Source organism: Oncorhynchus keta, unplaced genomic scaffold (assembly GCF_023373465.1).
Source record: "Oncorhynchus keta strain PuntledgeMale-10-30-2019 unplaced genomic scaffold, Oket_V2 Un_contig_751_pilon_pilon, whole genome shotgun sequence".
Lineage (NCBI taxonomy): Eukaryota > Metazoa > Chordata > Actinopteri > Salmoniformes > Salmonidae > Oncorhynchus > Oncorhynchus keta.
This window is the reverse complement of record NW_026289508.1, coordinates 147,501-162,500: the sequence shown is the minus strand read 5'-3', so window position 1 is coordinate 162,500 and position 15,000 is coordinate 147,501. Positions and strand designations below refer to the sequence as shown.

At 41.6% G+C, this 15,000-nt stretch overlaps 1 protein-coding gene across 6 annotated transcripts in view; it reads right to left on the bottom strand.

Moving 5' to 3' along the window:
* LOC118382219 (protocadherin-10-like) overlaps positions 1–15,000 on the bottom strand; it is a 41,278-nt gene that overhangs the window by 18,126 nt on the left and 8,152 nt on the right. For all 6 annotated transcript variants that reach the window (XM_052511782.1, XM_052511781.1, XM_052511783.1 and 3 more), the window contains exon 3: positions 10,535–10,638. In XM_052511782.1, coding sequence (XP_052367742.1) covers positions 10,535–10,638 — 104 coding nt within the window. The remainder of the gene's footprint in view (positions 1–10,534; positions 10,639–15,000) is intronic.

Below are 15,000 nucleotides of genomic sequence, written 5' to 3'. Positions count from 1 at the left end.
AGCAGATAGAACATCTGACCCCATAGCTAGCAACGTATGGCAACCATAAATCTATGGAGCAGATAGAACACCTGACCCCATAGCTAGCAACGTATGGTAACCATAAATCTATGGAGCATATAGAACACCTGACCCCATAGCTAGCAACGTATGGCAACCATAAAGCTATGGAGCAGGTAGAACATGTGTGACCCCATAGCTAGCAACGTATGGCAACCATAAAGCTATGGAGCAGATAGAACACCTGACCCCAAAGCTAGCAACGTATGGCAACCATAAAGCTATGGAGCAGATAGAAGATGTGTGACCCCATAGCTAGCAAATGATGGCAACCATAAAGCTATAGAGCAGATAGAACATGTGTGACCCCATAGCTAGCAACGTATGGCAACCATAAAGCTATGGAGCTGATAGAACACCTGACCCCATAGCTAGCAACGTATGGCAACCATAAAGCTATGGAGCAGGTAGAACACATGAGCCCATAGCTAGCAACATATGGCCACCATAAAGCTATGGAGCAGATAGAAGATGTGAGCCCACAGCTAGCAACATATGGCCACCATAAAGCTGTGGAGCAGATAGAACACCTGACCCCATAGCTAGCAACGTATGGCAACCATAAAGCTATGGAGCAGATAGAAGATGTGTGACCCCATAGCTAGCAACGTATGGCAACCATAAAGCTATAGAGCAGATAGAACATGTGTGACCCCATAGCTAGCAACGTATGGCAACCATAAAGCTATGGAGCAGATAGAACATGTGTGACCCCATAGCTAGCAACGTATGGCAACCATAAAGCTATAGAGCAGATAGAACATGTGTGACCCCATAGCTAGCAACGTATGGCAACCATAAAGCTATGGAGCAGATAGAACATGTGTGACCCCATAGCTAGCAACGTATGGCAACCATAAAGCTATAGAGCAGATAGAACATGTGTGACCCCATAGCTAGCAACGTATGGCAACCATAAAGCTATGGAGCAGATAGAACACGTGTGACCCATAGCTAGCAACGTATGGCAACCATAAAGCTATGGAGCAGATAGAACACGTGAGCCCATAGCAAGCAACGTATGGCAACCATAAAGCTATGGAGCAGATAGAACACGTGTGCCCCATAGCTAGCAACGTATGGCAACCATAAAGCTATGGAGCAGATAGAACATGTGACCCCATAGCTAGCAACGTATGGCAACCATAAAGCTATAGAGCAGATAGAACATGTGTGACCCCATAGCTAGCAACCATAAAGCTATAGAGCAGATAGAACATGTGTGACCCCATAGCTAGCAACCATAAAGCTATGTGAGTGATGTCAGATAGAACATGTGTGTGAGTCCCATAGCTAGCAACCTTCACTACATCCCTGTTATAATGAGTACTTTAAAAATACATCTCTTCTCCCATCCCGATGTCTTCCCTATGGCAACCATAAAGCTATGGAGCAGATAGAACATGTGTGACCCCATAGCTAGCAACGTATGGCAACCATAAAGCTATAGAGCAGATAGAACATGTGACCCCATAGCTAGCAACGTATGGCAACCATAAAGCTATGGAGCAGATAGAACATGTGTGACCCCATAGCTAGCAACGTATGGCAACCATAAAGCTATAGGAGCAGATAGAACATGGCCCATAGCCAACGTATGGCATCCATAAAGCTATGGAGCAGATAGAACATGTGTGACCCCATAGCTAGCAACGTATGGCAACCATAAAGCTATGGAGCAGATAGAACACGTGAGCCCATAGCAAGCAACGTATGGCAACCATAAAGCTATGGAGCAGATAGAACACGTGACCCCATAGCTAGCAACGTATGACAACCATAAAGCTATGGAGCAGATAGAACATGTGTGACCCCATAGCTAGCAACGTATGTCAACCATAAAGCTATAGAGCAGATAGAACATGTGACCCCATAGCTAGCAACATATGGCAACCATAAAGCTATGGAGCAGATAGAACATGCCATGTGTTGGTGATGTCACATTATCATCTACAGCAGTCACACGTTATATCGTCATGGTTAAAATTACTGTTGCTGACGCTGTTCACTTTTGGCTTGTACCCAGCGGTGGTTGTTGTTGCTATGTACGTTGCTAGTGAGTCAGTAGACTAGTCCCTCTCACAGGGTACTGGAGAGAGGTGAAGATGTGTTATTGGCTCGTTTCGGGTCTTGGCTGACGGCAAAATACCTTCACTACATCCCTGTTATAATGAGTACTTTAAAAATACATCTCTTCTCCCATCCCGCCTCCTTCTCTTCCCTCCTTCAGAGGTCTTTGAAGTAATAGCTGACCCGGCTGTAGTGTCTCAGTCAAAGCTGTTTAATAGAACGACTGAGGACGGAGGGAGGGAGTAAAGGGATGAAGGGATCAAGAGGAAAGGAGGGAGGGATCAAGAGGGAGGGAGGGGGAGGGGGAGGGGAGGGAGGGAGGGGGGATAGGGAGGGAGGGATGAATAAAGGGGAGGGAGGGAGGGAGGGAGGGAGGAGGGATGGGAGGGAGGGGGTGGGAGGGGGGAGGGAGGGAGGGAGGGAGGGAATAATAGGAGGGATCAGGGAGGGAGGGGGGAATAAGGGATCAGGGAGGGAGGGAGGGATGAAGGAGGGGATGGAGGGATGAAGGAAGGGGGATGGGGATAATTAGGGAGGGAATAATGAAGGAATAACTGATCAGGGATGGGAAGGGATGAAGGAATAACTGAGGGATGAAGGAAGGGGGAGGGAGAGATGAAGGAAGGGGGAAGGATGGAGGGATGGAGGAAGGGGGAGGGAGGGATGGATGAAGGAAGGGGGAGGGAGGGATGAAGGAAGGAAGGGGTAAGGGAGGGAGGGATGAAGGAAGGGGGAGGGAGGGAGGGAGGGAGGGAGGGAGGGAGGGAGGGAGGGAGGGATGATAGATGATTAGGGAGGGAGGGAGGATCAGGGATGAAATAAGGGGCTCTAGTAGGGATGAAGGATAATAAGGGAGGGAGGGATGAAGGATCAGGGAGGGATGATGAAGGGGAGGGAGGGATCATGGATAAGGAGAATCACCTCTGGATCAGAATTAATTAGCAGTAATAACTGATTTTGATTTAAAAAATAATAATAAATAATTAGCTCTAGTAATAACTGATCATTGATAATAATAATTAGCTCTAGTAATAACTGATCATTGATAATAATAATTAGCTCTAGTAATAACTGATCATTGATAATAATAATTAGCTCTAGTAATAACTGATCATTGATAATAATAATTAGCTCTAGTAATAACTGATCATTGATAATAATAATTAGCTCTAGATCATTGATAACTCTAGAATAACATCATTGATAATAATAATTAGCTCTAGTAATAACTGATCATTGATAATAATAATTAGCTCTAGTAATAACTGATCATTGATAATAATAATTAGCTCTAGTATTAACTGATCATTGATAATAATAATCAGCTCTAGTATTAACTGATCATTGATAATAATAATTAGCTCTAGTAATAACTGATCATTGATAATAATAATTAGCTCTAGTATTAACTGATCATTGATAATAATAATTAGCTCTAGTAATAACTGATCATTGATAATAATAATTAGCTCTAGTATTAACTGATCATTGATAATAATAATTAGCTCTAGTAATAACTGATCATTGATAATAATAATTAGCTCTAGTAATAACTGATCATTGATAATAATAATTAGCTCTAGTAATAACTGATCATTGATAATAATAATTAGCTCTAGTAATAACTGATCATTGATAATAATAATTAGCTCTAGTAATAACTGATCATTGATAATAATAATTAGCTCTAGTAATAACTGATCATTGATAATAATAATTAGCTCTAATAACTGATCATTGATAATAATAATTAGCTCTAGTAATAACTGATCATTGATAATAATAATTAGCTCTAGTAATAACTGATCATCATGATAATAATAATTAGCTCTAGTAATAACTGATCATTGATAATAATAATCTAGTAATAACTGATCATTGATAATAATAATTAGCTCTTAATAACTGATCATTGATAATAATAATTAGCTCTAGTAATAACTGATCATTGATAATAATAATTAGCTCTAGTAATAACTGATCATTGATAATAATAATTAGCTCTAGTAATAACTGATCATTGATAATAATAATTAGCTCTAGTAATAACTGATCATTGAACTAATAAGTAATAACTGATCATTGATAATAATAATTAGCTCTAGTAATAACTGATCATTGATAATAATAATTAGCTCTAGTAATAACTGATCATTGATAATAATAATTAGCTCTAGTAATAACTGATCATTGATAATAATAATTAGCTCTAGTAATAACTGATCATTGATAATAATAATTAGCTCTAGTAATAACTGATCATTGATAATAATAATTAGCTCTAGTAATAACTGATCATTGATAATAATAATTAGCTCTAGTAATAACTGATCAATAATAATAATTAGCTCTAGATAACTGATCATTGATAATAATAATTAGCTCTAGTAATAACTGATCATTGATAATAATAATTAGCTCTAGTAATAACTGATCATTGATAATAATAATTAGCTCTAGTATTAACTGATCATTGATAATAATAATTAGCTCTAGTAATAACTGATCATTGATAATAATAATTAGCTCTAGTATTAACTGATCATTGATAATAATAATTAGCTCTAGTAATAACTGATCATTGATAATAATAATTAGCTCTAGTAATAACTGATCATTGATAAGCCATTTGTGAATAATCTTTCTGCTGGCGTTGGTGTTACGACCAGATCAATAACACACATCTCCAGACGTAACGATGGGCTCCAGAAGTCTAGAGAACAACTCTTCCTGTAACAGGATCATCTGGTCATATAGCTGCCAGAAGTCTAGAGAACAACTCTTCCTGTAACAGGATCATCTGGTCATATAGCTGCCAGAAGTCTAGAGAACAACTCTTCCTGTAACAGGATCATCTGGTCATATAGCTGCCAGAAGTCTAGAGAACAACTCTTCCTGTAACAGGATCATCTGGTCATATAGCTGCCACAGTTTTAAACGGACTGTGTTTATTGTACTTACAGCTCACCTCAGACGAGACTAACAACACACACACACAATCTGACTCGACACACACACATACACACACACACACACACACACACACACAATCTGACTCGACACACACACACACACACACACACACACACACACACACACACACACACACACACACACACACACACACACACACACACACACACACACACACACACACACACACACACACACACACACACACACACACACACACACACACACACACACAATCTGACTCGACACACACACATACACATACACACGCACACACACAATCTGACTCGACATACACACACACACGCACACAATCTGACTCGACACACACACATACACACACTTAAGTCAACTCGGCAGGCGTCACTAATTCGTAATCACCAATCTAATGCAGTCGCTGTGGATATTTAATTCAGTCATTTGTCACGCCTGTTGTTCACCACAACACAAACGTCAAGATAATGATTGTTTAAAAAAAGCCCCGGAGCGCATCACAAACACCTCCCTTATTCCCTATATAGTACACTACTTTTGACCAGAGCCAAATGGGTAACCGTATGGCCTCCGGTCAAAAGTAGTGCACTATATAGGGAATAGGGAGCTGTTTGGGACCAGATACCTCATAGCTCGTCTCTCAGGTCCTCTCCTCTCTTTCTCCTCCGTCTCCGATTAATATTTAATCTCTCTCCATCTCTCTCTTTCTTATCCTTCATTCTCTCTACCTCCCTCTCTTTCTTATCCTTCATTCTCTCTACCTCCCTCTCTCTTTTATCATTCATTCTGTCCATCTCAACGGCCCCGTCTAGTTTTCCTCATGATCTACCCCGTCAGCTCTGATTAGGGTGACAACGTCCCAACTAATGAGAAAAACATTCACCTAATTCAAATCATGACTTTAAAATAGGTTTGTGTTGGAGTGAGGTCGGGGGTTATCAGTTGATGCACGGTGGTAATCCAACTCAAAGTCAAAATAAGTTATAAAACCAGATAATAGTCAAGTCTACGGAAGCTATTCCAACTAATAGTGCCACTTGAATTTGAAAAGAGTCAACATAATTGTTTTAAAATGGGTAGGTTGAGTTAGGGGTTGCATAATCAGGTGAATAGAATGGAAAGATCAGTGGGGGAGAGGGGGGAGGGGAGGGGAGAGGAGAAGGGGAGAGGGGAGAGGGGAGGGGAGAGGAGAAGGGGAGAGGGTAGGTTGAGTTAGGGGTTGCATAGTCAGGTGAATACAATGTTTTACCACATTAAGTGACGGTACTGTAGTGTATTCTGATCCAAAATGGCGACCGTTGCTTATATATCCATAGGTGTGTAGAAGGTGTTGTGTCCCCAGGATGGCAGCTTGACTGCAGCGTTATAAGTGGAGGTGCTACAGGCCTAACCTTGGTTTGATAATTGCTATGCAAAGGTTTCCTCCGGAAATGAATTAGTGATCAGTGGAGTGTTACAGAGAGCGAGCTTGTTACAGAGACAGAATGACAGATGAGACCAGCTTACGGACACACACACACGCACACATGCATGAGCATGCACAAACACACACAGCAGAACACATACCCCCACATAGACCCACAAACACCCACACTCTGAAAATACTTGATATAAACACATCCCACCTGAGAGGAAGGAAGAAGCACTAATATCACACACAACCAACCAGGTATCAGAGACTTACATCCCTACAGTCGTCTGGAAGCAACATATTCGTACAACTTCTTCTTTATTATATTTGTTACTTTTATTTCATCTCTCTCTCTCGCGCTCTCCTCGCTCTCCTCTCTCACCTCTCCTCGCTCTCCTCTCTCCTCGCTCTCCTCCTCGCTCTCCTCTCTCACGCTCTCCTCTCTCACGCTCTCCTCTCTCCTCGCTCTCCTCTCTCCTCGCTCTCCTCTCTCACGCTCTCCTCTCTCACGCTCTCCTCTCTCTCCTCTCTCACGCTCTCCTCTCTCTCGCTCTCTCTCTCTCTCTCTCTGCTCTCTCCTCTCTCCTCGCTCTCCTCTCTCTCCTCGCTCTCTCTCTCTCACGCTCTCCTCTCTCTCGCTCTCTCTCTCTCTCCTCTCTCTCTCTCTTTCGCTCTCCTCTCTCTTCGCTCTCCTCTCTCACGCTCTCCTCTATATCGCTCTCACTCACAAACATCTCTCTCGCTCTCTCTCTCCTCTCTCACGCTCTCCTCTCTCCTGCTCTCTCTCTCTCCTAAATATAAAATCTCTCTCTTCTCTCTCATCTGGCGCTCTCCCTCTCTCCTCGCTCTCCTCTCTCACACTCTCACTGATGCTCTCTCTCTCGCTCTCTATCTGATGCTCTCCTCTCTCGCGCACTCATCTGATGCTCTCCTCTCTCGCTCTCCTCTTGTGAAAAACTTAGCTCTCTATCTGGTGCTCTCCTCTCTCTAAAATAGAACTGAGGAACGGCCGCTCTCCTCTCCTCTCTCACACACACTGGTCCTCCTCTCTGGCGCTCTCAGCACCATCTGAGCTCTCCCTCTCACGCTCTCCTCTCTCTCTCTCTCCTCTCCCGTCCAATGCTCTCCTGATCTCTCACGCTCTCCTCTCTGATACCCTCTCACGCTCTCCTCTCTCGCTCTCTATCTGGTGCTCTCCTCTCTCGCGCTCTCTATCTGATGCTCTCCTCTCTCGCGCTCTCTATCTGATGCTCTCCTCCTCGCGCTCTCTATCTGATGCCCTCCTCTCTCGCGCTCTCTATCTGATGCTCTCCTCTCTCACGCTCTCTTCTCTCTATCCCTGATGCTCTCCTCTCTCACGCTCTCTATCTGGTGCTCTCACTCACTGCGATCTCTATCTGATGCTCTCCTCTCTCACGCTCTCCTCTCTCGCGCTCTCTATCTGATGCTCTCCTCTCTCACGCTCTCAACTCACGCTCTCTATCTGGTGCTCTCCTCTCTCGCGCTCTCTATCTGGTGCTCTCCAAGCCACCTCGCGCTCTTGCCAAAGCAAGTGAAGTAGATACTAAACAATAAAAATGTACAGTAAACATCACACTTATACAAGTTCCAAAAGAATAAAGACATTTCAAATGTCATAATATGTATATATACAGTGTTGCAATGATGTGCAAATATTTAAATAAAGATACACCTCTCTCTCTCTCTTTCACTCACTCTAAATATAAAATTATTTAAAACTCCCTGTGGTATTCTCTTTCACTACAAACATCACCACCTTTTCTGCCTCACACACACACACGCACACACACACACACACGCACACACACACACACACACACACACACACACACACACACACACACCACACACACACACACACACACACACACACACACACACACACACACACACACACACACACACACACACACACACACACACACACACACACACACACACATACACACAGACACACACACACACCCACAAACATACAAACAGACACACACACACACATAAACACACACACACATACACAAACACACACACACAAATACACAGAGAGAGAGACGCAAACACCTGCTACGACAAGAGCTTGTGAAAAACTTAGTGTTTCTCCTTTCAAAAAATAAGGGTGTTGAGGCCCTCCTATTGAGACCTAAGCTGTTACCATCTAAAATAGAACTGAGGAACGGCCCGTCCAAGCCACCTGATAACCTACGCACGGCACGACCCATGTTCCATTCTGTATTCCAATGCCACATTGACGTGATATTTGGCAGCCAGATTGTCTAGACGTTTGTGTTACGGTAACGTTAAAGTAAAGGTCAAGTAAAGGTCAAATCAATTCCAAATTGTATTGTGATACTGTCCTGGCGTTGTCTGGCTCCACTTGAATCAATAAACAGGTGGAAATCAAATAGACGTCCAGAACAGAAACAGAATACCGGCCTGTATAAACCATGTAACAACTGGACACAGTCCACTGCCTGTAACTCGGTGTGGAAATGAAGCGCTGTAGTTATCCAATCCATTTTGGGGTTGGGTCATTGCCATCATGACGACCATACCAAGCCAATCATGTCATCATATCAACTTACTAGAAACAAAGACCTTTGATCACGTTGCCACCCGAACAACACAACAAACAACACAACAAACAGACAGCAACTCGACATATGGTTAAGATGATGCAGAATAATGACTTAATTCTTTCACCTGCTGCCGTGTTGATTTGCAAAAAAACACACCAACATTAACTACAACGCTCCCCTTTCAATGTGCTGTTCTTTCAGCACCGCCGGTGGGACAAGGCCAGAGAAAGGGGGAGAAAACACAGAGAGAGACAGAGAGAGAGAGAGAGAGAGAGAGACAGAGAGACAGAGAGACAGAGAGAGAGAGAGACAGAGAATATCATCAGTGACAACGTAGAACAGGCAGACAGTGAGAGAGAGAGACTAATTATCAAAATCAGAAAGAGCCTTTAGAAATTCTACAGACCACCTAAAGGAAGTGATTCCCAAAGAAAGCCATCACCTACAGAGAGATGAACCTGGAGAAGAGAGAGAGAGCTGGAGAGGCTCTGTTCAGAGACAGAAACACACCCTACAGAGCCACAGGACAACAGCACAATTAGACCCAGAGAGAGAAAACAAACAGATAATTACTTGATACATTGGAAAGAATTAACAAAAAAACAGAGAGAAACTAGAGATTTGAGAGAGAGGACAGAGAGAGAGACCTGAGAGAAACAGGGAGAGAGACTATGACAGACAGAGAGAGAGACAGGGAGAGACAGAGAATGTCTTTAGAGACAGACAGACAGACAGACCACCTGTTCAAAAGTTTTCAGCTTTATATATCCCAAACCTTCCATAACAAAAGCCCTTGAATTTAATTGAATTCCATCACCTAGAGAGATGAACCTGGAGAAGAGTCCCCTAGAGCAAGCTGGTCCTGGGGCTCTGTTCACGGAACACAAACACACCCTACAGAGCCACAGGACAACAGCACAATTAGAGAGGACAACCAAATCATGAGAAAACAAACAGATAATTACTTGATACATTGGAAATAATTAACAAAAAACAGAGAGCAAACAGAGAATGCTATATAGACAGAGAGAGACAGAGAGAGAGACAGAGAGAGAGAGACAGAGAGAGAGAGACAGAGAGAGAGAGAGAGAGACAGAGAGAGAGACAGAGAGAGAGAGAGAGAGAGAGAGAGAGACAGAGAGACAGAGAGAGAGAGAGAGAGAGAGAGAGAGAGAGAGACAGAGAGAGGACAGAGAAGGGGGGTAATAATCCACAGTATCTTCCTCTCATCCGCCCGGTAACATCCGGTGTGAAACATAATCAACACCTTTTCTCTGATTTATATTCTTTCCCACAAGACCCCGCTGCTGCGCCCAAATTAAGGAAATTAAAAATCACCGTTCTGCATTGCCACCGAAGCACTGAGACTCGGGCATTATCCTTCCCCATTACGGAGATCTTTAGCCGGGGTAATTACAGCAGGACTCACCGGCATGACCCCGGTTGGTGGCGTCGTGATCACTGTCTCCCTGCTCGCTGTCCCCATGACCGCTGTCTTTAGAACTCACGATGTCCGCCTCTTGGAACGCAGAACTGGAGGGAGGGAGGGAGACACATGGTAGTAGGAGAAGAGAAGAACATGGAGGGGAGAGAGTAGGGAGAGATGAAGAGTTAGACAGAGGAGAGAGATGAAGAGATAGACAGAGGGGAGATAGAGAGAGAGAGAGACAGAGAGAGAGAGAGAGAGAGAGAGAGAGACAGAGAGAGAGAGAGAGAGAGAGAGAGAGAGAGAGAGAGAGAGAGAGAGAGAGAGAGAGACAGAGAGAGAGAGAGAGAGAGAGAGAGAGAGAGAGAGAGAGAGAGAGAGAGAGAGAGAGAGAGAGAGAGAGAGAGAGAGAGAGAGAGAGAGAGAGAGAGAGAGAGAGAGAGAGAGAGAGAGAGAGAGAGAGAGAGAGAGAGAGAGACAGAGAGAGAGAGAGAGAGAGAGAGAGGATGTGAGACAGAGAGATTGAGAGAAAGAGAGAGAGAGAGAGAGACAGAGAGAGAGAGAGAGACAGAGAGAGTCATTAGAGAATTGACACCATAGAATACAGAGAGTGACAGCCTTCAAGTGTCTAAATTGGATGTTTCAGACGTGAATGAATTCATGGTTGTGAGAATGAGGCCGAGATGTCTCGAATGTTATACAGAGAGACAGAGACAGAGACAGAGGATTGAGATCTTATAGCAGGTGTTATATGTTGAGAGAAGATGACAGAGAGAGCCTGAGACAGAGCAGTAGATGGTAGAGAGAGGTTGTGCACCCTAAAGAGTCAGAAGAGTACAGAGAGAGATAGAGAGATAGAGAGAGAGATGTTTAGAGAGAGACTGGTGTTTTGAGATAGAGAGTTATATGGAAGTGCAGTGGCCATGATGATGACTTCTGAGTGGAATACTAGAGATACTGATAGAGAGAGGGTATGGAGAGAGTCTAGATGTTATGGACAGGATGAGAGACATATAGAGTTAATACTAAGAGCCCTATGGAGTATGGAAGACATGTCAGAGACAGAGAGGTCATGAGAGTGAGTGGAATAGAATGTTACTGATGTAGATAGAATGTAGCAGAGAGAGATACAGAGAGCCATATGAATGTTATACAGAGATATAGAGACAGAGATGGTCATGATGATGAGAGAGTGATATGAAGTGTCAGCTAATGTGTTATACAGGTTGGTAGAGACAGAGTGACTGTCTGACTGACATAGTGAGAATGTTATACAGAGTGTGAGCCATATAGAATGAGGTTGAGGTGTAGCAGAATGGTGCAGTGTAGAGAGAGAGGAGTTAGAGACAGACAGAGTTCCTGTAGAGGAGACATATAGAGAGACAGAATATACAGGTTATGAGTGTAGTGTAGCCATATAGAATGTTATACAGGATGTCAGTGATGATATAGAATGTTATACAGGTTGTGTAGTGTAGATATAGAATGTTATACAGGTTGTGTAGTAGGAATGTTATACAGGTTGTGTATGGACAGACATATAGAATGTTATACAGGTTGATGATAGAATGTTATACAGGTTGTGTAGTGTAGCCATATAGAATGTTATACAGGTTGTGTAGTGTAGCCATATAGAATGTTATACAGGTTGTGTGTGTAGCCATATAGAATGTTATACAGGTTGTGTGGCCATATAGAATGTTATACAGGTTGTGTAGTGTGTTATACAGGTTGTGTAGTGTAGCCATATAGAATGTTATACAGGTTGTTGTGGATATGTGTTAGTGTAGCCATATAGAATGTTATACAGGTTGTGTTGTGAGTAGAATGATACATTGTGTAGTGTAGCTATAGAATGTTATACAGGTTGTGTATGTGAGCCATATAGTGTTATACAGGTGTGTGTGTGTAGCCATATAGAATGTTATACAGGTTGTGTAGTGTAGCCATATAGAATGTTATACAGGTTGTGTAGCCATATAGAATGTTATACAGGTTGTACTGAGAATGTTATACAGATAGCCATTGAATGTTATACAGGTTGTGTAGTGTAGTGTAGCCATATAGAATGTTATACAGGTTGTGTAGTGTAGCCATATAGAATGTTATACAGGTTGTGTAGTGTAGCCATATAGAATGTTATACAGGTTGTGTAGTGTAGCATATAGAATGTTATACAGGTTGTGTAGTGTAGTGTTATACAGGTTGTGTATAGAATGTTATACAGGTTGTGTGTAGAATGTTATACAGGTTGTAGCCATATAGAATGTTATACAGGTTGTGTAGTGTAGCCATATAGAATGTTATACAGGTTGTGTAGTGTAGTGTAGCATATAGAATGTTATACAGGTTGTTATACAGGTTGTAGTGTAGTGTAGCCATAGAATGTTATACAGGTTGTGTAGTGTAGCCATATAGAATGTTATACAGGTTGAGTAGTGTAGCCATATAGAATGTTATACAGGTTGTGTAGTGTAGTGTAGCCATATAGAATGTTATACAGGTTGTGTAGTGTAGCCATATAGAATGTTATACAGGTTGTGTAGTGTAGTGTAGCCATATAGAATGTTATACAGGTTGTGTAGTGTAGCCATATAGAATGTTATACAGGTTGTGTAGTGTAGCCATATAGAATGTTATACAGGTTGTGTAGTGTAGCCATATAGAATGTTATACAGGTTGTGTAGTGTAGCCATATAGAATGTTATACAGGTTGTGTAGTGTAGTGTAGCCATATAGAATGTTATACAGGTTGTGTAGTGTAGCCATATAGAATGTTATACAGGTTGTGTAGTGTAGCCATATAGAATGTTATACAGGTTGTGTAGTGTAGCCATATAGAATGTTATACAGGTTGTGTAGTGTAGCCATATAGAATGTTATACAGGTTGTGTAGTGTAGCCATATAGAATGTTATACAGGTTGTGTAGTGTAGCCATATAGAATGTTATACAGGTTGTGTAGTGTAGTGTAGCCATATAGAATGTTATACAGGTTGTGTAGTGTAGCCATATAGAATGTTATACAGGTTGTGTAGTGTAGTGTAGCCATATAGAATGTTATACAGGTTGTGTAGTGTAGCCATATAGAATGTTATACAGGTTGTGTAGTGTAGTGTAGCCATATAGAATGTTATACAGGTTGTGTAGTGTAGTGTAGCCATATAGAATGTTATACAGGTTGTGTAGTGTAGCCATATAGAATGTTATACAGGTTGTGTAGTGTAGCCATATAGAATGTTATACAGGTTGTGTAGTGTAGCCATATAGAATGTTATACAGGTTGTGTAGTGTAGTGTAGCCATATAGAATGTTATACAGGTTGTGTAGTGTAGCCATATAGAATGTTATACAGGTTGTGTAGTGTAGCCATATAGAATGTTATACAGGTTGTGTAGTGTAGTGTAGCCATATAGAATGTTATACAGGTTGTGTAGTGTAGCCATATAGAATGTTATACAGTTGTATATATAGAATGTTATACAGGTTGTGTAGTGTAGCCATATAGAATGTTATACAGGTTGTGTAGTGTAGCCATATAGAATGTTATACAGGTTGTGTAGTGTAGCCATATAGTGTAGCCATATAGAATGTTATACAGGTTGTGTAGTGTAGTGTAGCCATATAGAATGTTATACAGGTTGTGTAGTGTAGCCATATAGAATGTTATACAGGTTGTAGTAGTGTAGCCATATAGAATGTTATACAGGTTGTGTAGTGTAGCCATATAGAATGTTATACAGGTTGTGTAGTGTAGCCATATAGAATGTTATACAGGTTGAATAGTGTAGTGTAGTGTAGCCATATAGAATGTTATACAGGTTGTGTAGTGTAGCCATATAGAATGTTATACAGGTTGTGTAGTGTATACAGGTGTAGTGTTGTGAGTGTAGATATAGAATGTTATACAGGTTGTGTAGTGTAGCCAGACATATAGAATGTTATACAGGTTGATGTGTAGCCATATAGAATGTCATACTGATATGGTTATACAGGTTGATGTGTAGCCATATAGAATGTTATACAGGTTGAGTGTAGCCATATAGAATGTTATACAGGTTGTGTAGTGTAGCCATATAGAATGTTATACAGGTTGAATGTTATACAATGTGTATGTAGATATATAGAATGTTATACAGGTTGAATGTTATGAGGTGTAGCCATGAATGTTATACAGGTTGTGTAGTGTAGATATAGAATGTTATACAGGTTGTGATGTAGTCCATATGAGTGTAGATATGTAGTCATACTGAATGTAGCCATATAGAATGTTATACAGGTTGTGTAGTGTAGCCATATATGTTATACAGAATGTGTAGTGTAGCCATGATGGTTGTGTAGTAGATATGTTCATACTGAATGGTTGTGATGTAGATATAGAGTTATACTGAATGGTTGTGTTATGATGTAGCCATAAAGAATGTTATACAGGTTGTGTAGTGTAGCCATATAGAATGTTATACAGGTTGT